Source organism: Ptychodera flava, chromosome 10 (genome assembly GCF_041260155.1).
Source record: "Ptychodera flava strain L36383 chromosome 10, AS_Pfla_20210202, whole genome shotgun sequence".
Taxonomy (NCBI): Eukaryota; Metazoa; Hemichordata; class Enteropneusta; family Ptychoderidae; genus Ptychodera; species Ptychodera flava.
In genome coordinates, this window is record NC_091937.1 from 25,599,002 (window position 1) to 25,626,776 (window position 27,775).

At 37.0% G+C, this 27,775-nt stretch overlaps 1 protein-coding gene across 1 annotated transcript; it reads right to left on the minus strand.

The window, feature by feature from the left end:
- Window positions 1-1,463: 1,463 nt before the first annotated feature.
- On the minus strand, window positions 1,464-27,521 carry LOC139142331 (galactosylceramide sulfotransferase-like). Its single transcript, XM_070712239.1, has 4 exons — window positions 27,456-27,521; window positions 22,305-22,438; window positions 10,026-10,159; window positions 1,464-3,451 (listed from the first exon to the last, which is right to left on the minus strand). Exons 2-4 carry the CDS (start codon window positions 22,404-22,406, stop codon window positions 2,356-2,358), a joined length of 1,332 nt encoding a protein of 443 aa, XP_070568340.1. The 5' UTR covers window positions 22,407-22,438; window positions 27,456-27,521; the 3' UTR covers window positions 1,464-2,355.
- Window positions 27,522-27,775: the final 254 nt, after the last annotated feature.

The following is a 27,775-nucleotide window of genomic DNA, read 5'->3' on the forward strand; positions in this document are numbered from 1 at the left end:
CTAATTCGCCAATTGATAGTCACGTGGGATGCGTTCCTTTTGTGCTGATCTACGTAGACGACGTCATGAGGCATCATTTGTCGGAACTGTTGCCTGACAGGCATCAGTTCAGAAAAATGATGCCTGCTGACGTCAAAAACGACATTGACACATGCGCGGACTGGAATGTAAACAAAGATGTCGTCTGCGGCCGATCAAAATGACAGTCGAGAAATTTCTAAGTTTATCTCACTTTCTGAAGAAGAACTGAATGCTCTGGTTTCCAACAAGGAATCAAAACGGACGAAAACTATAATCAAAGGTGCATTGAACGTTCTGCAGAAGTATTGCGATCCTGTTGAAAAAATGTTTTTCTTACTGAACCACTTTATCATATTACATGCGACAAGTGTTGTGTATGGTACTTTCTTATGCATGACTGCGAATGAGGGATGTTATAAAACACATATTGACTGTCCATGCCATGAGGACAACAGCAAACGTCTTTAACCACTCGGGCCTGTGAGTCACCCCCAAAAACAAGGACTCGAAACGAACAAAAACTATAATCAAAGGTGCATTGAACGTTTTGCAGAGGTATTGCGATCCTGTTGGGAAAAATTTTTCTCACTGAACCACTTTAACATATTACATGCGACAAGTTTTGTGTATATGGTACTTTCTTATGCATGACTGCCGATGAGGTGTGTTATAAAACACATATTGACTGGCCATGAGGACAACAGCAAACGTCTTTAACCCCTCTGGCCTGTGAGTCACCCCCAAAACAGACTGTTTTTGGAGTGACTCACAGTCCCTCGGGGTACAGACTTATGCTGTTACCCGCATGGCCGGTCATATGTATAGGATAAAGCCCGAGTACGAGGGCTCTTCTGGTATATAAAGTCCAATTCAATGATAAAATGTCGAGGCCGCAGGCCGAGACATTTTATCGTAGGGTTGGACTTTATATACCAGAAGAGCCCGAGTACGAGGGTTTTATCCGACTTAAAAACTATCGCCCCTAACTGATATATTTTCGTTTTCAATGTGTTTACGTCAACCGTCCCCTTTGTCAATGTAACATGTTTAGGATATGAATTAAAACTTTTATTTGTGAAATAGCCTTCCAATGTAATGGTACATCCTATAAATGTCCTAGGGCACATTAGTTTATGTTTGTACCACATCAGATTTTGTAAAATAGCCCTCAAATGTAATGGAACATCATATAAATGCCCTAGGGCACATTAGTTTATGTTTGTACCGCAGCGGATTTTGTGTTGCAGCTGGTTTCCGCTGTGTTACCAAATTTGAATATTAAAACGTACCAGATGTCTACAGAATATGACATGTTCACTTTTGATTGGACAGTACTTTACTGTCATTCGTTTCTGGAATTTGGTGACCAAGGCTTTACGAGTAGATAAAACACCCTGAATTGAGCACTCTGATTGGTATATCAACAGTAGATAGTTTTTAAGTGTATATTGTGTATAGGTTATGCGGTGCGCCCTCCCACGGTGAACTTATCGTACAGGACTTCTGCGTTGACCCCCATACTGTTGCTATACTAAGCAGATTTTCAGGGTATTGTACAGCGTTTCAAATGGTCACCAAGACAGAGTGTATGTACTACATACTGCATACATAATTAACACTGAGCCGTTATGACTAAATGCAAAAAGCATGGAATTATTGGGCGAGAGAAGAGAACAAGGAAAAAGGCTCGTACACAAAAATTCGTAGTATTCTTTATTATTTCTTAAATGCAAGCATTTGAATACACATACGTTACTTCATTTATGAAGGCCCCACCAAATTAAACTTTTTCGTCACTAGACTCGATATTATTCGGAATTGTTTGACATACCTTGGTGTGTTTTAGAAAAGGAAAAACAATAAAGGCCTTGAACCTTTTCACAAAGAGTAACTTTCAATAATTGTTAGCCGCTGCAGAAATGCTTCAAAATATGCAAAGATTCAAGGAAAACGTTCACAATTTTACCCGCATTTTGTGCGTTAAATAAGTTGGATAGAATGGTTTCAGTTTAACTGATTAATCACTTTTCGGTTCTGTTTCAAGACTAATTTAAAATTGCTTTTTAAAGGTCAAACTCTATATTTTACAGTTTATTTAATTTAACACCTTTGTCATGTATGGCCTTAAAAGAAGTAAACATTGCAACGTACTGTGACTTATTATCTTTTGCTTGTAAACAGCAAGTAAAACCCGGTTGACATTGCTTCGTATAATGTTGAACTAACATTTGTGATGATAAATGTGACATAAAGGAATGTTAGTGGACATTGTTACCGTACACATCTTGTACATATAAAAGAAACATCGCGGAAGTTGAAGGCTGAAAGCATTGTCTAATGAAGTGTTATGTTCTCGGAATTCAACGTAGAATTCCTTTGTTTTGACGTCACTTTTTGCCTTTTAGTAATCTGCTTAAAATATGTCGATAAACTCTTGTTCACATCCTTGCAGATATCACTAGAATTTGCTTTTAACACGTTGACATATTTAGATTTCACTCGATTCTGTCCTTCAATACATTCATTTCTCAATTCTTCCAGGCGCTTTTGAAAGTCGCGGAGATCTGTATAGAAAGTGGGTCCATACGACTGTATTTTTCGCCATAAAGTTCGATTGAAGTGCTTGTATAAGTACACGTCAGCATTGTTCCACTGAAGCAGCTTCATCTTCAGATTCTCAGGTATTTCAGTCGGCTCAGAGTGACGAACATTCATCCTAAAGTATAAAATATCGTTCATATTCCAGCAAAATTGCTTTTTCATCAGTATCAGAGACTCGTCCAGGTATTCCGTTATCAACACAAGATCGAAATCTGCCTCTATTCTAGCAATAAAATCACTGATAAATATTGGGTTGTCCATTTCTCTTAGAGGCAAACCAAGGTCAAAACTTTGCGGGTTTCTATCCGTTATGTAGAGATTTATATTTCTGTTTTCAATAGCGTATTTTAAAGGTTGATTGAGAAATTCGGTCATATGTGCAAATTCCTCCTTTGCTGAAATATTAGCTTCTTTCATGAATCTGCGATCAAAGTGAAAGAAACTAAAATATGATATAAATTGCTGGACTGGTTCGCGGATAATTGTAATATATTTTGGTTGCCCATAAATGAGAAAATCTAAAATAGATCTATTACGATAAATCACATGACCTGCGGATATGTTGAATTTATAATTCTCGTAGTCACCGTGACGAACCCCAACTGGCGGATACATGCCGGGCAACGACTTCAATGTTATGGGTACTTGTCTGAAATGGCCTCGTGGTTGATTGGCAGTAAAAAGGAATGACAAGTTCCTATGGTAACCAAACCGATACAAAATAGTGGCTAACGTAGTGCTTCCTGTCTTATGAGTCTTGATATAAACTATGTTCTTCAAACTTTCACAAGAATCTTCACTCAAGATGGTGCCTCTAGACAAAAATTGCCTGCTGAATGAAACAAAATAGGGACATTAATTTTGGCAGTACAAAAATGTGTAATATCAAGGACAATCCCGATGTGCAAGATGCGAGGTACATAAAAATTTTACATTAATGATAATCATTTGCATAAAATTTTAAAATTCAAAAAATGCTCATTAATATAACTTGCTCAAATGAATACTTATCAACCTCGTCTATTGAACTCATTGAAAATATGAGTGTTTGCATTTTGTTAAACGTATACAGCATTACACTATCTCACAGTCCCTGGTTCGATAGAGCTTCTAAGTTGTTTCAGAAAGCGTCTCTGTTTATTAACCTCCCTGTCTTCTGTTAGTCGACAATCTTGGGTGCAAACGAACCATACGGCACAAATGGGTTTTTGTTTAACTAAACAGTCAGAATTCTAGATAATTTATGTTTCAGTCGAAAAATGATTCTGACAAATTTACTGTCCGCGTACGTGACGTGACAGATAATTAATGCTACTTGAACGCTTTAAAGGTCCTACCAAATGTGTGGGAACTTGTTCGACGTTGCTTTTATTACAGAGCGGTGACTTTTTCCATTCCGTTCAGAGTATTCCCTTCTGACTATTCATTTGTGGTGTGGATAGTGTATAACATGTTAATGCTATAAAAGTCACTTGCCGGGCAAAACCAACGCCACTCTTAGGCCTTATGAAAACAACTATCTGACCAATATATAATATATTATATTCATGGATTTGTTACCCACCAATTCGACTGTTCATGAGATTGTATAGACTTATATCATACGCAGACTACTTACATGAGGCATCGGCAAAGCTAAATTATGAGCGAAAACATAGCCTCGTACATTACAAACGTGTGGGGTCGATTGCCAAATAAATTCGATGAAATTAGACAACCATTCACAATATAGGGGCCTAAGAACATGATCATATGAAAACGCGCCTTTTTAACTGTGTTTTGCTACCATAAATGCTGGACTTCGCCGAAAGGCACTTGAGGACATCACCCGGTGCTGCATGTCGCTTGCAGAAACTCTCGAGAAAAACCTTAAGCAACGTTCAAGAGCATAATCAAAGGTTGAATGTTGTTACTAATTGGACAGTGAAACAATTAAGGGAACATTCAAAGAAAGTGGAAACGCCGTGACAACTTCTAAGGACATTTTAATTGTCAGAAATGATACTGCTCATTAGGAACATGTCAGTTTCTTCGGCCTGGGGGTGGAATACTTTTGCCTACTTCAAAAGTGGCAAAACAGGGTGACTCCCGTCGCGCGAAAAAGGTAAACCAAAAGCTGAATATAAACTATATATATATATATATATATATATATATATATATATATATATATATATATATATATATATATATATTATATATATTAAGCATTCAGTCATTCTGTCTTTAATAAAAATGTTGTCATGTCAGTTGTAAGATACCGAAATTTCAAAGTGTCAATTTTAAGGTTTGAATACAGTATTTTGAATGAGCTGTGAATGTATTCCACACTTTCTGTGCATAACCAGCAGATGTCCAGAAATAGACTGTCGACAGTCCCTCTGCCTTTTCTGACTCTTATTGGTGTAGTCTCTCGCACATACGACGGTGGGGGAATCGCATGCGCAGCGCCAAAGGCGCGAGCTGGGCATTCCGAAAGCATATGTTGACTCGCGGCTTGCGCCTTCGGCGTCTCGCTTGCGATTCCCCAACCGTCGTAAGAGCGAGAGCCTACACCAATAGAGAAACAGAAAAGTCACAAGGGACTGTCGACTAGTCCAGAACTGCTGTACATAAATGGATGTCAATCATTAACTTCAAAGAGAGAAAAACAATGAATCGAAAAATTTGATGGGTGTTTAGACTTGCTAGCTATCCAATTACATCCCATAGAGAGCTATTTTATAAGTTGTAGCCAAATTTGATGTGCACAGTGTCTGAGAGGACCGTTTCTTTTAACATTCAAACCATAAAAGCACAGCTAATAATGACAAAAATTGCCTTTTGTTAACCGTTATCTTAATCATGAAAAAAACACCTTTTTACGGGTAAAGCTGTGACACAAAGGAAAATACTTGCATCAATGAGAACAAAAAATATCTTTCGAAGTTTCTCCTTGTAATGTATGTCACTGTATCAAATAAATTGTTAAATATTAGTACACGTTGCTATCTTATACTGAATTCTCATAGAGAAAACAGAAGAGAATCAGGATTTTGTCATGCTTTCCATATGAACTGCAAACATCAAGATATCTCTGATATAAATATATCTGATATATTAAGGTACCGCGCCCGAGGGGAGCGCTGAAAAATACTAAACATCCAGATATCTCTGATATATATGTCTGATATATGAAAGTCATGCGGCCGAAGCGTGTGCTGAAAAATATGTCTGATATTTTAAAGCAACGCGCCCGAAGGGTGCGCCATAATATGTTAAACATACATATATCTCTGATATAATGTGTCTGATTATTAAAGTTACATGTCCGAAGGGCGGGCCGAAATATGCAACTGAAGATGAAATCCGTGGCTGGCATGATGCATTTAAGGTAAGTATGAGCCCGTGTCGAAATTAAAAAATACACTGACACCCCCCCACCTTGCATGGGGATTTCAAAAACATGGTGAACCTACATCACCAAAATCAAAAACAGGGTGACCCCCAATGAATCCACGTGCACCATCCCCCTAGCCGAAGAAACTGACCAGTCCCTTACGGAACAAGAAAAAACAAGACAAACACCAACGGCAATGAAATCCTTCATGTGCTCGATGTAGAGCAGTAATTTGAAATCCCTTCGTAATTTGTAATACTGCAGTAAATTGTAATAACTTTGGAGTAATTTGTAAAATTGAACTAGCCCAAAGCAGGGTCTAAAAAACTTGGAAGGCGTTTTAACAACAAACACAGATATATTGATGATCTTATTAGTCTAGACAATCCAGACATATCAAATTACTTACATCATATTTATCCTGATGAGTTGGAAATCAAAGAAACAACAGAAGGTAGGAACTCTGCTTCATATCTTGATCAAGTCTTACAAGGATGGGCTACACACTAAGCTGTATGACAAAAGGGATGATTTCGATTTTGAAATCATAAATTATCCCCATTTGTCAAGTAATATTCCGTCTGCACCAGTTATAGTGTGTACGTGTTTAAAGTTTCAAGTTTATTTATTTTATTTAAACTTTGTGTACGTGTCTCAACTTCTCAGGTATTGTAGGGCTTGTGATTCCTACGCTGAGACACAGCTTATTGGCATCAAAGTTTAAATAGTGAGACAGGGATACACAACAAATAGACTCGGTAGGACTTTCAAAAAGTTCTACGGTCGATATGACGACATTGTGGCTAAAATATGACACATCGGTCACTCAAATGATTAGCGACAGCATTCCCGGCTTTGACTTATTACAGTGATTCATATCCTGTATCATTTCATACAATATTTAGACAATTTTGGGACCAATTCTGAGGGGTGTAGCATGCTAGCAGGGTACGCTTACCCATTCTGGACACCTGGTACCACCACTAACTATCAGTGGTTCAGGATGGTCCTACTTAAATTTGTAAATCACAAATTTCCCATGGACCTGGTAGTGTATTACCCTGAATGGAAATGGTTATTGGACCAGTTTTATGTCATATTGCAATAAAATTTGGAGTAATTTGTAATAACAATTACTGCAGTGATTTGTAATAAAATTTGGAGTAAATTGCAATAAAGCTTTTTTGATGAACCAATCTCTAATTTGAATGGTGATGCTAGTCAGTGAGCAAACGCTGATTACATATCCTTTTATTTCGGGCAAACATGTTTTCTATTAATTATGTTTCAGCACAGTTTTAACATATAAAAGGCATAGAAGGATTTTCAGGTAACAGACGGCCTTCTATCTATCTATCCACGGTAGGGGGCGCCTATGGGGCGCCAAATGTAAAATAATTAGTTTACACATTTAAAACGTATAAGCGCATAAATTTACACGCACACACATCACATCATAGTCTCTGCATGGATACGTACACACACACACACGCACATATACATAACACGTACACATACAATTGATACACACACACATACATACATGCATACATACATACACACATACATACATACATACATACATACATACATACATACATACATACATACATACATACATACATACATACATACATACATACATACATACATACATACATACATACATACATACATACACACACAAACAAACAAACATACATACATATATACATGTTTGTACATGTATATACATGCGAACATATATACTCGGTAAAGTCCACGTGGTATCTGTGAGAATGCACGAGCACATATACATTTAGTACAGGACGTATACAGAAAACATTGGTGAAAGGTCAAGATACATACCAACACAATATGCACAAACTTATACTATACACAAACACATTCCCTAAAATAAATAGGCTTTAGGCTGCTTTCACAAAAACGTGTTAGGGGGGATGATTTTTTTCAGACCCAAAAGTTTTTTTTACGCACGCTGCACCCCCTTCCATAGCCCATTTTTTCAAGTACGCCCCTGCCATAGCTCAAACGTTTTCAAGTACCCGCCTGCCGCCCCCCGACCTTCAATATGTGTTTGCTTCTAAACTGACGACAAACTGATTTGAAAAGTTTTGTTTTCAAAAATTTTCCCTAATTTAAAGAAATGGTAGTTGAATTTATTTCATACTTTTCAGTGTGACAAAAAATTACAAATTTTCGAAAATTCAATGACACACCCTTGGTAACTTTAACTTGAGCTACAAAGAATTTGCTCTATCACTGAATGATGTGATCAGCATAACAAGAACTTGCATATTATTTTTCAACAGTGTAGAATAAATCTTAAGCAATTTGATATATTGCAGTCTCAGCTTCACATTTTTTAAACCTCGTACAACCAAAATTCAACACAAGGCTACAAATGAACACGAACAGTCTGATCAACAAACTAATCAAATTTCACACCACAGCATAACTATACTAGCATCTCTCTCTGATGAACAATCACTACAATTAAACTAACATGTGGGAAAACAAAACAAGTAACAAGCGACTGATGAAGGAACCGCACTCTGGTTCCGAAACACCGTTAAGACGAATCACTCTAACATATAACCGGTTTTCCCGGGGACCCAGATCACATAACCAGGGTTAAAGCATTCGATTCACCGGTGTGTCGCCATGTTTCTCCATACCATAAAACCACATTGATCGATTCCATAAACCGCATCATTTAAGAAAGGTAGAAAATGATGTGTGAAGTTGCCCTCACTTTCCTTTATATTGATTGCTAGATAGATAGAAGGTGGTCTGTTACCTGAAAATCCCTCTATGCCTTTTACATGCTAAAACATGATTAAAAGAAAACATCGAAATAAAAGGATATGTAATCAGCGTCTGCTCACTGACTAATACCACCATTCAAATTAGAGATTGGTTCATCAAAAAAGCCTAATTACTATTTACTCAAATTTTTTTACAAATCAATGCAGTGATTGCTATTACAAATTACTCCAAATTTTATTACAAATTGCGCTAGTTCAATTATTACAAATTACTCCAAATTTTATAACCAAATTGCGCTAGTTCAATTATTACAAATTACTCCAAAGTTAACGGTTATTACAATGTACTGCAGTATTACAAATTACCGCAAAACATTATTACAATTTACAGCCGGTATTACGATTTACGAAAGTGTTACAAATTACTGCTCCACACACCCGCCCCTATAATGAACTTCAAAGTTAAGTATAAACATATCTCAATTACAGCGTTTTATTAGACAACCCTGGGATATGATATTTGATGATAGTTGCCGTGGCAACTCGAAAAATGTATGTTATCTGCTTAAATTAACTCTGACGTATTATTATCAGAAACACTATTAATGAGTAACGAGTTTCTGCAATGTGTAGAGTTTTTTTTTCTTTTTCTACTAAGTTAAAATATGAAACCTGTGGGCTAAATTTGTTCAGTTGTTGATTGAAGAAAGGGTTAAGTAGGTTGAACTCTGTCTATCTCGCCCTGTGTGTATTGGCTCTGACCTCCAACCTGAGATCCGGAATTCGAATTGCCACAGTAGGAGGATCGGGCATTGATTGTGCGAAGTAGCTCCTATTTTATGAGGAGACAAGTGAACCATCGTCTGACATTGTTTGTCTACTAAATTACTGTTCTCGGTCAAAAAACTGGAAAATATGTTGCACAATCGATGTTTACTCATAAATATAACGGAGAACTACTTTCTTGGATATGCCGTTATTAAAGTAAGCGTGTGTTTTAATATTTAGGAAATCTGTCACAAACCAAATTTTCAGCATTGTTTAAAAGACATTATGGAATAAATCTAAAAAACTGATGCCAAAATAGAGTAAATAGATCTTGGCATCTGTCCCTGTACAATCAGGGAATACAATACTTAAAATAAAATCATGTATGTTTTGTCGCGACCGTGACCCAATCGATGCAAAAGTTATTGTAACAAGTATCGTTGAAAATAGGTAGTGCTGTTCGCGATATGATGCCGTTGACAACCCACCTTCCAAACTTCGTCATAAAACGGAAAGACCTTGATCCATTGAAATGTGGCAAATTCAGCCATTCTATCATGTACAGGTTGGTGAATAGACCGCCCAAACATGTGAATGCCAGTACGAATGCTAACGTTCGCCACTGAAAGAGAACCAATAAAATTAATCACGTTAGGCACTTAAATTTCGGTAATTTAACCTGTAGCAAAACATGTATTTTTTGTATTTGTATAGCTTGATAAATACACATGGTAAAACGCTTGATTGATATGTTAAATATATACGTTGTTAGGATAACAATGAAAATACTTAATCAAAGTGTTAGATCAATATGAAGCGTTTTGAGGTAGTTCACACCTCGAAACGGGAAGAATTAAACTTCTGCTCAAATTTGCCTTGAGGAAAATTTAAGACATTCTCTTCCAAAATAAAAAATAAAAATCAGGGAGTCACGGTAACCGTGCATCGGTACAAGATAAACAAACAGTATATCATCGACTCGTGCTATCGAAAATGGTCACCATTCTTGTGTTTACTCTAAGGAAAAAGCTTAAATTTGAGATTTTCACAAAATTAAGCCAGTGAAAACTTACGTTACTTTGTTAACTTCAAAACTAACACCACAAGTGGCAGTCCAAAAATGTGTAAAAGTAAAAGTTTGAGAGTCCACATATCAGTCCTCGACGTACAGCCTTCCTTAACTTTAAGGTAGTATGCGCCTCGAAAGTGAAAGACTTATTATAAACTTTTGCTCAAACTTCCCTGACTGAAACTTGCAACCATTCTCTTACCAAATCGACAATTAAAATCGGGGGTCACCGTGCAAAAGTTTGGAACTATAGCGAAACAAATTACCCAACATTTTGCGACATCTGAAATTCAAAATAGCGCCATTCATGTGTAAACCCCTATTTGGAAATATTAAATTTTTGATTTTCGAAAAACTTAGCCTGTGATAATTTTTCTTTCTGCAAGAGCTGTAAAATGAGCCCCCACGAGTGGTAGACCAGAAAAGAACTGTAGAAATTTTAGAGTCCGACTGTCTTTCCCGATGCGAGCTCTACCTTAAAGCCGCGATTTTCAATCCCAGGTTGTCGCATTAGTGGAGTTCTCCTCTCAGTCAAATACTTGGCCAGTACGATGTTTGATTTCTATAACATTAATTTTGAAAGCTGATCTCAACCTTTGGTCACCCTTTTGCTAATCCTGCAAACAGTTTATACAAGCTTTTGATTGACGGTCGGTTCAAATCGCCAACGGTCATTGATTCCCCATCACTAACTCTCGAATTTCCTAACAAAAACTGTCTTCCAATCGCGTTAGAATGTGAATATAACCCCAGAGTTCGATCGGCAGCAGCTTCACGCTGACTGCTTGGCAGTCTGTCTGCGTTTTTTTGCGACCGGAAATACTAAAAGTGGCATTTTCTGGAGCGTGTGCCCGCGTGTTGCCTGTTTGGTATCCACTTTCACAATGAACGCCGCCATAGCTTAGCGTCCTTTTAAAGGGAGGCCCGCCTTTAAATGTGATTGCTTTATGTTACATGGGTAGAAAATAAAGATCAACTATATTCACGGCCAGAATATGATTGTCGATCTAAAGGTGACCTTTTCTAATCATATTAAGAATGACGAGACTGCCATGATCGTCTTTCATAAGAGGCAATTGTGTCCATTGGTATACAAAATCATTATGGGTATTCCAATATCTTGTCACGGCTGGACAGCAACCGTTGATGTGTGATATTTGGTTACTGTCATTAGGTTCTTCAGTAAGTGTTTACTCAATAGGAGGAGTGCAGACCTTGAGCGAAATAACCTCCCTCCACCTCCCTTGTCATACTACAATATATTCCACTGCTTCATTGATTCAGGAGAAATATTTGGTTCTTGTTGCATAGTCGCCTTACTTCTTTCGCGTTTGTGCCTAATTAATTGTAAGTTCAGTCTGCTCTGCTGAATGAAAAAATATGGTTGTTTTCAAATTAGAATGACACTGCTCCTCGATTATACGTGCAACATATAGCCATTTACTCTGGTCAGAAGAAGTTACACGATAGATATTTAACGAATTTTCTTCAGTACTCCTGCAACTGATCACGAAACGCGCCGCCGTGTTGTCATCAAATATTTTCGGACTTTTACATGCTGACACAACTACGTAAAAAGTGAGACTCGAATGCGTATGCTTCCATTTTACGTCGATTCTGATACGAATGGACGGTTGTCGTAGTCATGGAAACACATACGCTGATGCCTCTAGTCTGCATTGACAGATAAGTAAAATTGCACTACTGCCCTACAAATGTCAGTACAGGCCGTAGGATTTCGTGCATGAACCAGTGCAGCATGAAGGTACGAAATACACTGCTAATTAATGTTCTTGTGGGAGTGCAATCCACTTCAAAAAGGTACGATCGAAGAATGTTTAGATACTCCTGACACCAAAAGACACCAAAACAGTAGTAACTCAGCGTACGCCCAATCGGGCCTTACAAACTTCGACAACAAATGTGATGGTAGCTATAAAAGATATGGCGTCGTTGAGCCTTACAAAATTACAATGGTTAAACTAAACTATTCTATGATATAAATCTTCACTCACAACAGTCGTTTAAATCACACTAATCATCAACGAGAAGAATATTAGAGACTGAAAATATGGAAATAAATAAAGCATTCAGAAATTATTGTGTTACTCGTTTTAGGTGACTATCTGTATAACTACTACAAGAAAGGCTTGGCTATGTGACGGTCAAAACGCTTACGCGAACTACATCTCATCTGATTCTGCATAATCGGCTTATCAGCTTGCCTAATGTACAGGTGTCAATTTTTTCCTCAACGTGTAATTCTTATTTTCAAGGGAAACTTCAACATAACGAAGAAATACTTACACCTGCCAAAGGAATCAAATTCTACAAAATTCTGTGTGTCCACTTCCAATTTCCGATCGATGATGGCAAGTCAACTGACAAACAAGTTTGCGTTAAGGTACAATCCATCTCCATATTTTAGACTCAAAAACCTTTACAGTTTTCTTTTTGCCTATAACTTGTGGGCCTCATTTTGAAGCTTATGGAGTACATACAGTTTATACCCCTTAGTTTTCTGAAAATCGGGAATTTTATCCTCCCCTGATGAGGTAACACCGGGATGGCGGCCATTTTGAATTTCAAGAGTTTGTCATTGTTTCTCCCGTACAAATTTCGCACGGTAACCCCCGATTTGATTTTGAGAGAGAAGGGTATACAGTTTGCTTCATGAAAATTTGAGCAAACGTTTAAGTCTGTAGATTTTCAAGGCGCGCACAACCTTAAAAACTTCTCGGGGGACACATTGCCAGCTAAACATATAATCTTAATTTTAATCTTTCTTTCCTATAAAGTGCATTACATTAAAAATGATCTCAATGCATTTCACACTAAAATCAACAAATATAAGCCCAGGATGAAACCTAAAATTGTTTTAAAATCGCAGTAATAAGCACAAGAAATAAAAGAAGAAACCAGCTAGATCCCAAAAGCTCGTCATAACAACGGCGAAAATTACGAATAAAAAGACGTAAAAGGTGAGTTTTCAGTTTACCTTTTAACACACCCAATGTTTGTACCTCTATGTAATGGGAGAGAATGCAATAATCGACGTGTACAAATTGAAAAGGCCCTATCACCTTCATAAGCTGTATTTCAAAATCGGCTTTCATAGATTAACAACACCGGAATAAAGCGAAGAGTGCGCCGGTTGTCACGGACTGTGAGCAAAACACCTAGAAAGTAAATACTTTGGACGCGAGACCATTGAGTATTTTAAAAGTTGTGCTGAGGATTTTGTATTCACTCCTTTGCCTTACTGGAAGCCATTGTAATTCAATGAGACATGGCGTGATATGGTCGGTGTTTGTTGTTCTCGTCACTTAGAGAGCTGCAGAATGCTGAATTGTTTGAAGCTTTTAAATTTCATAAGCAGGCAGGCCAGAAAGCAAATTGATACAATAATCTAAACGAGACGTGATGAAAGCGTGGACAAGTTTCTCGGCGGTACTGTAATCTAAAATGTTACGAATTTTCCCTATCTTCCACAACGCACGGGAGGCTGACTTACATACATTAAAACATGGGCAGACATGCTAACAAATATTCCACCACAGGCCAGTAAATCTGGGGAGTGCTGAAATCCTGCCTATCGTGTACATACAACTTTTCGTCCAGATCACTTACCATCACACCTGCATTAGCACAAGTTATGCCCACACCCTTGTTTGTAATTAATTTACAGTATCGATCTGGGACTACACAGGAAAATTTACAAAGTTATTTTTTGCGCGTCGTACGAACATCAGGTAACTATTCCACTGTGAGTTATGGAAGTAAACAATTTTCAACAGCATTACTGCATCCTTCAACGTCCTGGCTCCTGTGTGCCACATTGTGTTCTATTCCATATTGACACAGTTATGTTCGACATAGATTGCATATTGGCCAGAGAAGAATTTTAAGCAGTTCGACAAAAATCAACTTGTTTGATATACAAGGACTGCATGATTGAATACCTTTTCCGAGCGCTGCGTGAGAGCGCGAAAAGTGCTGACCAATTTTTGGAAGCGAGATAACTGTGCTGGCAGACAGCGCCCTGTAAACTGGTATAGCGGGAACTACTTCAACAAACTGACCGTAGTACTTACATGACTTCTAATTTACCTTCGTCATTCGATCGCGGCAGTAATTTCATAATTGATAATAATCTTAAATCGATAAGACCAGTAAAAAATTTGATGCCTCACCTGTTTGGAGAAGTTGGGAATGACTCGAAGACAAGCTTTCTGTCGCATGATGTTTCACTGCTTTAAACATGCGGACTGATTTCTAAAATGTTTGCAAATGGACTGATGACATCACTGTTGTGAAAAACCTGGTAACACGTGACATGTTGTAAATAACACATATAATGACACCTCTAATTAATTTGTAAAGTTTATAAGTGTTATCGTAGGTACTGTAACATTATTTTATCGTTTAAGTCCAAATATGACTTTCACAATTTCAAAGGCGTATTATTTATGCCAACCCGCAAAAGTCTATTTATTAACTGTTGTTCAAACATATAATTATGAAATAGTTAAATTATAACCACTACCTTACACACAAATTACAATGTCGGCTGAATCAAACAATGAGTTTTTCGTGGGGATGTGTAAATTTTGAATGAATGCAGCGCCACAACAGGGCGTGATTCGTGTTTGCACAAAGGGGACTCATTCCAATTCACGTTTTCTCAGAGAAAATATGGAAATTGTTCAACTTCATTTCAATCAATCCTCTATGAATGAGTCGTTACCTTGTAAACGAAACCGCAAAATTTTCCAATCAAACTATGTGTTTTTAGAAAATTCGGCAATCTCACTTGATAGGCTAGTGATGCAGAGAAACAGCTTAGTGTATTGCTCATATTATTTTAGAAATCATCTCAGACCATTTATCATGTGGCGATCCGTGTTAAAAAATACACTACCTAAAGTAATTAAAGCGAATTCTCAAATGAACACATGAAAATTTAGGAAATGCAAGCCCTAAAATCGAGCGTTTTATATTTCCCGCCAAATTTTCCCCTAGAATGTTTAACAAGATCTCTTCAACAATCATGATAAAAGTAAGGGGGTGGTCGTAGTGCAAAATTCGGTTTCACATAAATAAATTTGATCATGGATTTTTAAGTTCTAAGATTTCCATGGAAACCGAGTTGCCGAAATCTTTATTGCTAAAGTCAGAAAATACAGAAAGTTCACTACATCTAGTAAACGTCGAGAAGACAGTGAATCTCGTGTACCAACATATCTGCAATAGCAATCGCAGTCGGCTTCTAAGTTGTTTGTTGAGTGGCCTCAAAAACTCACCATGATTTTTTTTCCTGAGCAAGTTTTGAACGAAACATTTGCCAACGTTCGACTGCCGTCAACAGCAAACCGGGCTCGTCTTCGTTATTAACGGAAGTAAAATCCAGCCTTTGTCGAACTCTTACGATGTAGCGGGGATTCAATGAGCCATCCTCAGATACACATAAAGCTAGATCCTTTACAATATAAGGTTACAATTACTAGCCCACTTGCTCTACTATCCACTCGCCTTGAACTGATGAATATTTCAACTGTTCAGATGTTTTAAAGATGTTACTGTGACCGTGACTCTCGGTTTATCAAGACTCTACCGGCCTAATCAAAACGTGACATTCCTGGGAGTGGGAATATGGCCGAGCGGTTCTATCTGTTGCTTCATAGTTTCCTCATACACAACAATGTACAGTTAATCAACATGTCAGTAAAATTCTAAAATCAAATTTCTTGTAGACACATAAACTGGTAACCACCCTATAGTCTTATCAAGTACAGAAATATAAATAATCAAGCGTCTATAAAAACACAGATATAGCTACATTTTTGTATCATATTTTCCTCATAAGCTATATAATATATATTATAGTGAGTCAACATTTTTGCTGGTATACAAAAATCAAATTTCTTGCACAAACATGTACTTTTATACGGTGGCTTAATGAGGCTACAAGTGTAATTTTTTATTTCATACCGGTAATTTTTTAAGCCTGTAATTTTTATTTCATGTCTGTAATTTTTTTCATACTGTAATTTTTTTCATGCCTGTAATTGTTTTCAGTAATTTTTAATTCATGCCTCTAATTTGTTTTAACAGCTTCAATTTTTTTTATCATGCCTGAATTTGTTTGTTCATGCCTGTAATTTTTTTTCAGTAATTTTTATTTCAGGCCGGTAATTTTTATTTCATACCTGTACATTTTTATGCCTGTAATTTTTTCAGGCCTGTAAATTTTTATACCTGTACATTTTTATGCCTGTAATTTTTTCAGGCCTGTAATTTTTTTCATACCTGTATCTTTTTTTAGGCCTGTAATTTTTTCCCATATCTGTAATTTTGATATTTTTGAGTGAAGTACTGTATTTTCAACATTTAGCAATCTTATGGTTGTAGTAGTTGCGCAAAAAATGATTACCCATCCCCAAGGCATTCATGAAACCCTAATACCCTTCAAAAGTGCTTGCGCGAAAATTAGAGACCCACCCGCAAAATACACAGGCATATCCCGCTTATTTCCATCCAGTTCTCCACATAAAATATACGGCCGTTTTCAGGGCGGGCATTATTATAAAACAAAAAAGTGTTATTGTTTGCCCGCAAATACAATCTAAGCGTACATGCGGTTTTTTTACATCTTAATTGTTCTCATACGCACAGCAAATACTAGAGTATTTTACGCCTCTGCGAGCCACTGTATGATAATTATTTAAATCACGGAACGATTATTTTGCACGGACCCTTCCATTTGTTCCGAAAGCGAATTTTCGTCCGAATTTTAAAACACTTTGTAAGATTTTGAGGATACTTGTATCATCCAGGTGTTTATGCAACAGTCTATGTTCATGGTATGCCAACAATTTTTGTTTGAGAATCACTGACCGGTCGACCTCGTTATTCTCAGTTATCATTCAAGCGCCTTTATGAATGCTCAATGAGTTGGGGGTCTTTCATATCCTGCACGGGGGTCAATTGATCGTCAATCAACAGAAAAAGCAGATCAAGTTAATATTGTGAAAACTTAAGTGAAGAAGAAACTCAAAGGCATATTCTACCCTTAAAGGTATACTGTCACCTGTTTTAATTTTGCCACAGTTACCTTGGAAAGAGAAAATCTATAACCAATCACAGATTTTAAGCGGGTGGCCGTTTTAAAACAGTGCCCTCACATGGGCATTTTGAATACCAAGAAACGTCCCTTTAACCATATATGGGTATATTGAGATTATAGGTGACTGTATACCTTTAATGGATTGACGCAATCAAATCAGTACCAGTGAAATAAAACATCGCCTAGGCGAAACGTGAAGACGTATAGCAGACCAGATCAAGCGTTTAATAGACTAACCTTTAACGTGTATAGTGACCTATTTTATTTCTGATAAGAAAAACTCTTTTCAAAACGAGTTTACTAACACACAACGCCATTATCAATAACTCATAACGACACAAAAATAAAATGCAAAAATAAATCTGCTAAAATCACGCAATCAAATAGTAAACAATTACCAATAAAGTATATGCAAATACGGAACCTCAGCGAACCACATGCAGACACAGGAGCTCATGCATGGCGCATTATAAGAAAATAAAGAATACTGCTATTAAACCTTATTGTTTGTACGAGCCTTTTTCTTGTTCTCTACTCTCACCCCTATATTTCCTCGTTCTCTGCATGTGAGTCATGATAGTACAGTGGTAATTGTGTATACATTATGCAGTGCGCCCGCCCACGTGAACTTATTGTACAGGATTTCTGCATTGACCCCCACACTGTTGCTATACTAAGTAGGCTTTAAGGGTATTATATAGCGTTTCAAATGGTCACTAAGACAGAGCGTATGTACTTTATACTGCATACATAATTAACACATAGCCGTTATGACTAAATTCAAAAAGCAAGGAAACATATACAGAGAAGAGAACAAGGAAAAAGGCTCGTAAACAAAAATTTATGTATTTTTTTATTTTCTTAATGCAAGCATTTAATTTGAATACACAAACGTTACTTCATTTATGAAGGCCCCATCAAATTAAACTGTTTCGTCTCCAGACTCTACATTATTCGGAATCGTTTGACACACCTTCAAGCGTTTTAGAAAAGTAAAAACAGTAAACGCCTTAAACCTTATCACAAAGAGTAACTTTCAATAATTTTCAGCCACTGCAGATATACTTCAAAATATGCAAAGATTCAAGGAAAACGTTCACAATTCATTTTCGCATTTTTTGCGTTAAATACGACACTTTGAAAGAATGATTTCAGTTTAACTGATTAATCATTTTTTGGTTTCGGTTTCAAGACTGTTTTAAAATTGCTTTTAATAGGTCAAACTCTGTAATTTACAGTTTATTTACACCTTTGTCATGCATCATGTGGCATTAAAAGAAGTAAAATTTCAACGTACTGTGGCTTATTACCATTTTTTGTAAACAGCAAGTAAAACCCGGGTGACATTGCTTCGTATAATGTTCAGAACTAACATTGATGATGACAAATGTGCAGAAAGCATTGTCTAATGAAGTGTGATGTTCTCGGAATTCAACGTAGAATTTCTTTGTTTTGATGTCACTTTTTGCCTTCTAGTAATCTGCTTAAAATATGTCGATATACTCTTGTTCACATCTTTGCAGATATCACTAGAATTTGCTTTTAACACGTTGACATATTTAGATTTCACCCGATTCTGTCCTTCAATACATTCATTGCTCAATTCTTCAAGGCGCTTTTGAAAGTCGCGGAGATCTGTATAGAATGTGGATCCATACGACTGTATTTTTTGCCATAAAGTTCGATTGAAGTGTTTATATAAGTACACGTCAGCATTGTTCCACTGAAGTAGTTTCATCTTCAGATTCTCAGGTATTTCAGTCGGCTCAGAGTGACGAACATTCATCTTGAAGTATAAAATGTCGTTCATATTCCAGCAAAATTGCTTTTTCATCAGTATCAAAGACTCGTCCAGGTATTCCGTTATCAACACAAGATCGAAATCTGCCTCTATTCTAGCGATCAAATCACTGATAAATATTGGGTTGTCCATTTCTCTCAGAGGCAAACCAAGGTCAAAACTTTGCGGGTTTCTATCCGTTATGTAGAGATTTCTATTTCTGTTTGCAATAGCGTATTTTAAAGGTTGATTGAGAAATTCGGTCATATATGCAAATTTCTCCTTTACTGAAATATTAGCTTTCTTCATGAATCTGCGATCAAAATGAAAGAAACTAAAATGTGATATGAATTGCTGGACTGGTTCGCGGATAATTGTAATATATTTTGGTTGTCCATAAATGAGAAAATCTAAAATAGATCTATTACGATAAATTACGTGACCTGCGGATATGTTAAATTTATAATTCTCGTAGTCACCCTGGCGAACCCCAACTGGCGGATACATGCCGGGTAACGACTTCAATGTTATGGGTACTTGTCTGAAATGACCTTTCGGTTGTTTTGCGGTGAACAGGAATGACAAGTTCCTATGGTAACCAAACCGATACAAAATGGTAGCCATTGTAGTGCTTCCTGTCTTATGAGTCTTGATATAAACTATGTTCTTCAAAGTTTCGCAGGAATCTTCACTCGGGAGGGCGCCTCTGGACAAAAATTGCCTGCTGAGTGAAAAATATGTTATATGTACAAAATACGTAATAGCAAATTCAGTGATTAAGTCCTGATGTGCACACAGTGTAAGATGCGAGGTAGATGAACTTTTTACATTAATAATGATCATTTGCATACAATTTTAATATTCAAAAAATGCTCATTAATATAACTTGCTCAAATGAATACTTATCAACCTCGGCTATTGAACTCATTGCAAATATGATAGTGTTTGCTTTTGTTGGCCGTATATAGCACTACACTATATATCACAGTCTGTTGTTCGATACACCTGCTAATATTAACGTTCCTATTTTCTGTTAGTCAGCAATCTTGGATGTAAACTAACCATATGGCTCAAATGTGTTTGTTTTTTAACTGAGCAGTCAGAATTCCAGATAATATACCTTTGGCTTGTAAAATCATTCTGATAAATCTGCTGTCTGCGTACCACACGATGTGACAGACAATTTATGGTACTTAAAACGTTTAAAAGTGCCCTACCAAATGTGTGGGAACTTGTTCGACCTGGCTTTTATTACAGAGGGGTGACTTTTCTATCACGCTCTGAGTATTCCCTTCTGACTATTCATTTGTGGTGTAAATAGTGTATTATCTTGACAATGGTTAATACTAGTAAATTCAAGCTAGCTGGGCAAAACCAACACCACTCGAAGGCCAAGAAAACAATAATCCAACCTGTATGTAATGTCAGCAGTTTATTTGTTACCCACCAAGCTTGAATGTTCACGAACTTGCACAGACGTACATCCTATGCAATTACACGAGGCATCGGCCAATCAAAATCATGAGCGAAAACATAGCCTCGTACATTACAACCATGTGGTGTCAATATGGGTCGATTGTCACAAAAATTCTAAGGAATTAGACAACCATATTCATACTCTAGGCTTCCGAAGAACATGATCACACTGTTCTTATGAATACAAAAATGTTATTTGTCCGAACACGGCGTCATCTTTCAAATGAATGCAAAGCCTAACAGCTTTTTGAAAACACGCCCTTTAAACTGTGTTTTAGTCAAATTGCTGCCGACAATGCTGGACTTCCGACGAAACGCACTGCGGGATATCACCCGATGCTGCTTTTTGCTTGCATGAACACTCGCGAAAAACATTCAGCAATATTCAAGTGCATAATCAGAGGTGGAATATTGTTATCTACAAAAGGGACTATAAAAGAAAGTTGAAACGCTGTGACAACTTTCAAGAACATCGTCAAAGACAGAAAGAGACAAAGAGATAAATTACGGAACAAAAACAAGACAAGCTCAAACGGACATGATATCCTTCATTTGCCCGCCTTTATTATGCGACTTCACGTCAACATCTGTCAGTACCCTTCAAAGTTAAATATTAACATATCTCAATTGCTGTTTTACTGGATAACCTTTGGATATGATATTCGATGGTTATTGCCATGGCAACTCAAAAATGTCTGTATCTTTGAATCTGCTAAAAGTAACTGTGACGTCTTATTTTAAGAAACAACAGGTAACGACTTTCTCAAATGTTTTTCTTCTTTTTCTACCAAGTTAAAATCTGAGACCTATGGGCAAAATTTGTTCAGTTGTTGATTGAAGAAAGGGTTAATTAGGTTGACCTCTGTCTAACGGCACCCAGTGTGTACACTCTGACCTTCTACCTCAGATCCGGAATTCCAATTGCTGCAGGATTGAAGTGTGAAGTAGCCCCTATTTTATTCTATGACATTGTTTGTGTACTAAATTACCGTTCCCAGTTCAAAAACTGGAAAATATGTCGCACGATCGGTGTTTACTCATAGACAGAAGGAGAACCACATTCTTCGATATGCCGTTGTTAATGTAAGCGTGTGCTTAACATTTAGGAATTCTGCTTACAAACCAAATTTTCGGCATTGTTTGAAAGAAATTATGGAACAAATCTAAAAAATGACATCCAATCAAGGAATATATACTCAACATAAAATTATGTATGTTTTGTCGCCACCGTGACCTAATCGAAGCAAAAATGATTGTAACAAGTATTGTTGGAAAGAGGTAGTGCTGTTCGCGATATGATGCTGTAGACAACTCACCTTCCAAATTTCGTCATAAAACGGAAAGACCTCGTTCCATTGAAATGTGGCAAATTCAGCCATTCTATCAGGTACAGGTTGGTTAATAGACCGCCCAGACATATGAATGTTAGTGTAAATGCTAACGCTCGCCTCTGAAAGAGAACCAATGAAATAAATCACGTTGGGCATTTAAATTTCGGTAATTTAACCTGTAGCAAAACATGTATTTTTGTATTTGTATAGCTTGATAGATAAACATGGTAAAACGCTTGATTGATATGTTAAATATATACGTTGTTAGAATAACAATGAAAATACTTAATCAAAGTGTTAGGTCAACGTGAAGCGTTTTAAGGTATTTCACACCTCCAAAAGGGAAGACTTCAACTTTTGCTCAAATTTGCCGTGAGGAAAATTTGAGTCATTGCCTTCCAAAATCAAAAATTAAAATCAGGGAGTAACCGTGCATCGGTACAAGATAAACAAACAGTATATCACCGACTCGTGCTATCGAAAATGGTCGCCATTCTTGTGTTTACTCTAAGGGGAAAGGTTAAATTTTCGATTTTCACAAAATTGAGCCAGTGAAAACTTATAGTAACTTTGTTAAGTTCAAAACGAACCTCAGAGTCCAAAATCAAGCTCAGCAGATGACGTATATGAAGACAAGTTTAACAAAAATGCATGCAAATCTGAAACACTGTGGTTTTTTGCTACCCTTCTAAATATGACTGTTACAGCTGTAGAGTCCCAATATTATTTCTGTTAAAAGTCTATTGCATATTTCTGACATGTCCCTGTACCAAATAAAACAGATTTAATCGCAAAAACGGCCAAATTTTTTGTGTCTGGTTAAACAATTTGCAGAATTTGATTTTAGCTTTTTCTGCAATTTTCAATGTAAACTTTGGGGTATGAGGTAAGTTTTGTTCATATTTCATGAATTGAAATAGATATTGCATGTTACAACATTTCATTTTAAAGATTAGTAAATTATCTTTCTAATGATACCTAACAAGTGAGGTTATATTCAAAAACAAGCTCAGCAGATGACTTATAGGAAGACACGTTTCACAAAAATGCATGCAAATCTGCAACACTGTGATTTTGCGGTACCCTTCAAAATATGACTATGCAACTGTAGCGTCCCAATATTTTTTCTGTTAAAAGTCTATTTCATATTTCTGACATGTCCCTGTATCAAACAGATTTCATACAAAGCATTGCATTTTTTATTATGCCAAGCTAAAAAATTGGTAGAATTTGAGATTTACTGTCATTTGCAATGTTAACTTTTTGTGTATTGGCTAAGTTTTGGTCATATTTCACAAATACTGTAGAAGATTTTGCATAGTACAATATGTCATCTTAAAGAAGAATAAATTTCCTTTCTAATGATACCAAACAAATGAGGTTATGTTAAAAAAAGCTCAGCACATGACTTACAAGAAGACAGATTTGACGAAAATGCATTTGGGTTGGAAAATGGTGATTTTGCGGTACCCTTCAAAACAAGACCATAACAGCTATTGCGTCCCTATATTTTTTCTGTTAAAATTCTGTTTCGTATTCTAGAGATCCCAAGGCTTCTGAAAAATACAGGTTTGTTATTCTGGGGGGGGGGGTGCACGTAGACCCCCTCTAGCCCACGGGCTATTGGTCAATGTCATTAGGTTCTTCAGTTAGTGTTTACTCAACGGGAGGAGTGCAAACTTTGAGCCAAACAACAGCACCTCCCTTGTTATACTACAATATATCCCATTGCTTCATTTATTCAGAAGAAATATTTGGTATATCGCGTGAAATATCGCGTGTTGTCATTAAATATATTCGGACCTTTACATGCCGACACAACTTCTACGATCATAAAAGTGAGACTCGAATGCGTATGCTTCGATTTTACGTCAATTCTGATACAAATGGACGCTCGTCGAAGTCATGGAAACACATTCGCTGATGCCTCTGGTCTGTTTTCACAGATAAGTACAGGCCGTAGGATTTCGTACATGAACCAGTGCAGCATGAAGGTACGACATATACTGCTAATTAATGTTCTTGTGGGAGTGCAATCCACTTCAAAAAGGTACGATCGAACAATGTTTAATTCCTCCTGACACCAAAGGACACTAAAATGGCAGTAACTCGGTGCAAGCCCATTCGGGCCTTACAAACTTCGACAACAAATGTTATGGTAGGTATAAAAAATATGGTGTCGATGAGGCTAACAAAATTACAATGGTTAAACTAAACTATTCTATGATATAAATCTTCACTCACAACAGTCGTTTAAATCACACTAATCATCAACGAGAAGAATATTAGAGACTGAAAATATGGGAATAAATAAAGCATTCAGAAATTATTGTGTTACTCGTATTTAGGTGACTATCTGAATTACTACTACAACAAAAGCTTGGGTATGTGACGGTCAAAACGCTTATGCGACTAGCAAAATTACGTCTCATCTGATTATGCATAAATCGGCTTATCAGCTTGCCTAATGTACAGGTTTCAATTTTTTCCTCAACGTGTAATTCAACGGAAAGCCTTTGGAAACATTCCTATTTTCAAGGAAAACTTCAACCTAACGAATCAAATTCTACAAAATTCTGTATGTCCACTTCCAATTTCCGATCAATGATAGCAAGTCAATTGACAAACAAGGTTTCGTTAAGGTACAATGCACCTCCATATTTTAGACTCAAAACCCTTGACATTATTCTTTTCGCCTACAACTTGTGGGCCTCATTTTGAAGCTTATGAGTACATACAGTTTATGCCCCTTAGTTTTGTCACAGACAAATAGTCTAGACAGACTGGAAACGCGGCATGCCTTTTCTTCCATGGTCGTCTCGGTAGATTATTGGCTTTATATTAAAATGAGCTTCAAGGGTGTTGAACGTTTTGGAGGTTTTGTTTGTGGTTGATAATTGCACGAGGTTATACGATGAGGTGGCATCGTACTGCCAGTCGCGTAGCAACCATAGTTACTTTGTGAGCTCTCAGGCCAGAAACACCACTTCACGCAAATCAAAACATAACACGCCAGCAGTTTCATAAACATGTCCTACCTTGACGCACGTGTAAAAGACGTTATGACTGACCGTAAACCATTGAGTATAAAAGACTTTCAAATTTGGTGCAAACACACTCATTATATAGTCATAAAAATATAAGAGGAATTTTTAAAACGGTAAAACTCACTTTCCTGAAGCTCAAAACACTCCCGTTTTTGCCAGCACTTCAATTCCGCTCAGCACCACACGACAACAACAACACAAACTTTGCCGAACATACTTTCGCTTAACAGTTGGCGAAAATCCGAAAATTACCGAAGGATGCATGGTCGGCACTCTTCGGAAAAGAGAGGCGAGAGCAACCTGAGGCGAGGCGAAAATGGATGGGTTACGTAACCGCTTCACGTCTTAAACAATGCCCGTTGCGACTCTGTCCATGTTTCTCTGTGGTTTGTGAAAATCGCGAATGGTATCTTCCCCTGATGAGATAACACCGGGATGGCGGCCATTTTGAATTTCAAGCGTTTGTCATTGTTTCTCCAGTACCAAATTTCGCAGGGTAACCCCCGATTTGTATTCTTGATTTTGAGAGAGAAGGATACACAGTTTGCTTCATGAAAGTTTGAGCAAACGTTTACAGTAAGTCTGTAGATTTTCAAGGCATGCACTACCTTAAAAAACTTCTCGGGGGACACATTGCTATAAACATATAATTTTCATCTTAATCTAAATTTCCTATATAGCGCATTACATTAAAAATAATCTCAATGCATTTCACACTAAAATCAACAAGAAACCTAGGATGAGACCTAAAATTGTTTTAAAATCACAACGAAAAGCAAAGAAAACAAAAGAAAAAACAGCTAGATTCTAAAAAGTCGTCATAAAAACTAAGAAAATTACGATTAAAAAGACGTAAAATAGGTGAGTTTTTCACTTTGCCCTTTAAAACACCCAATTTTTGAACCGTTCGAATATGGAATGGCAGAGAACGCCATAATCGACGTGCACAAATTGAAAAAGCCCTACCACCTTCATAAACTGTATATCATAAAAAGCTTGTAACAGTTATTGATTAACAACACCGGAATGAAGCGAAGAGTGCGCCGGTTGTCACGGACTGTGAGCAATTCACCTTGTAAGTAAATACTTTGGAGCGAGACCATTGCGTATTTTAAAAGTTGTGCTACGAATTTTGAATCCTTGCGTTACTGGAAGCCAATGTCATTCATGGAGACATGGCGTGATTAGTCGGTCTTTCTTGTTATAGTTTCTTAGAGGGCTGCAGAATTCTGAATTATGTGAAGTTTTTAAATTTCATGAGCAGGCAAGCCAAAAGGCAAATTGCTACAATAAATTAAACGAGACGTAATGAAAGCGTGAACAAGTTTCTAGGTGTAGCTTTGATCTAAGATGTTACGAATTTTCCCTATCTTCCACAACGCAATGGGAGGCTGACTTGCATACATTAAAAACATGGGCAGACATATACCAGCAAATATTGGCAACACGGACCAGTAATTCTGGGGAGTGCTGCAATCCTGCCTATCGAATACATAAAACCTTTCGTCCAGATCACATGCCATCACACCTGCATTTGCACCAGTTATGCCCACACCCTTGTTTGTAATTAATGTACAGTATCGATCTAGGACTACACAGGAAAATTTACAAAGATTTTTTGTGCGCGTTCGTAAGAACAACAGGTAACTGTTCCACTGCGAGATAGGGAAGTAAACAATTTTCAACAGCATTTCTTGGTCCTGTAGCGCCCTGGCTCCTGTATGCCATATTGTGTTTTATTCCGCGCTATATTGATACAGTTATGTCTCGCATAGATGTTCTATTGGCCAGAGAAAAATTGTAAGCAGTTCGACAAAAATAAGCTTGTCGAATATGCAAGGAATGTATGATTGAACACCTTTACCGAGCGCTGCATGAGAGCGCGAAAAGTGCTAACCAATTTTCGGAAGGGAGATAACTGTACCGGCAGACAGCGTCCTGTAAACTCGTATAGCGTGAACTCCTTCAACAAACTGACCGTAGTACTTACTTGACTTCTAATAATTTACCTTCTTCTTTCTACCGGCAGTCCTTTCATAATTGATAATAACCTTAAATCGATAAGACGAGTAAAAATTTAATGCCTCACCTGTTTTGAGAAGTTCGGAATGATTGGAAGACAAGCTGTTTGTCGCATGTTTCACTTGTTTAAACGTGCGGACTGATTTTGAATATGTTTGCCAATGGACTGCTGACATCACTGACGTAAAAATAACAGGTGACACGTGACATATTGCAAATAACAATTTTTATCCTCTGAGCTGTAAGGTGATTATCCTTTTTAGGACAATAAAGTATAATACTTTATGGTTTAATTTACAAGGTAACGTATAATAATAATAATAATAATAACACATAAAATGACACATCTAATTTGGTTTGTCGACTTTTATAAGGGCTACCGTGAGT

Bases quoted from the DNA above. Each gene is read 5' to 3' on its own strand.
- LOC139142331 (XM_070712239.1), bottom strand. From the start codon at position 22,406: ATGTCTGGGCGGTCTATTAACCAACCTGTACCTGATAGAATGGCTGAA. The intron at 10,160-22,304 runs GTGAGTTGTCTA...GTTCTCTTTCAG, and splicing joins TTTATGACGAAATTTGGAAG to TGGCGAACGTTAGCATTCGT. The intron at 3,452-10,025 runs GTGGGTTGTCAA...TTCATTCAGCAG, and splicing joins TTTATGACGAAGTTTGGAAG to GCAATTTTTGTCTAGAGGCA.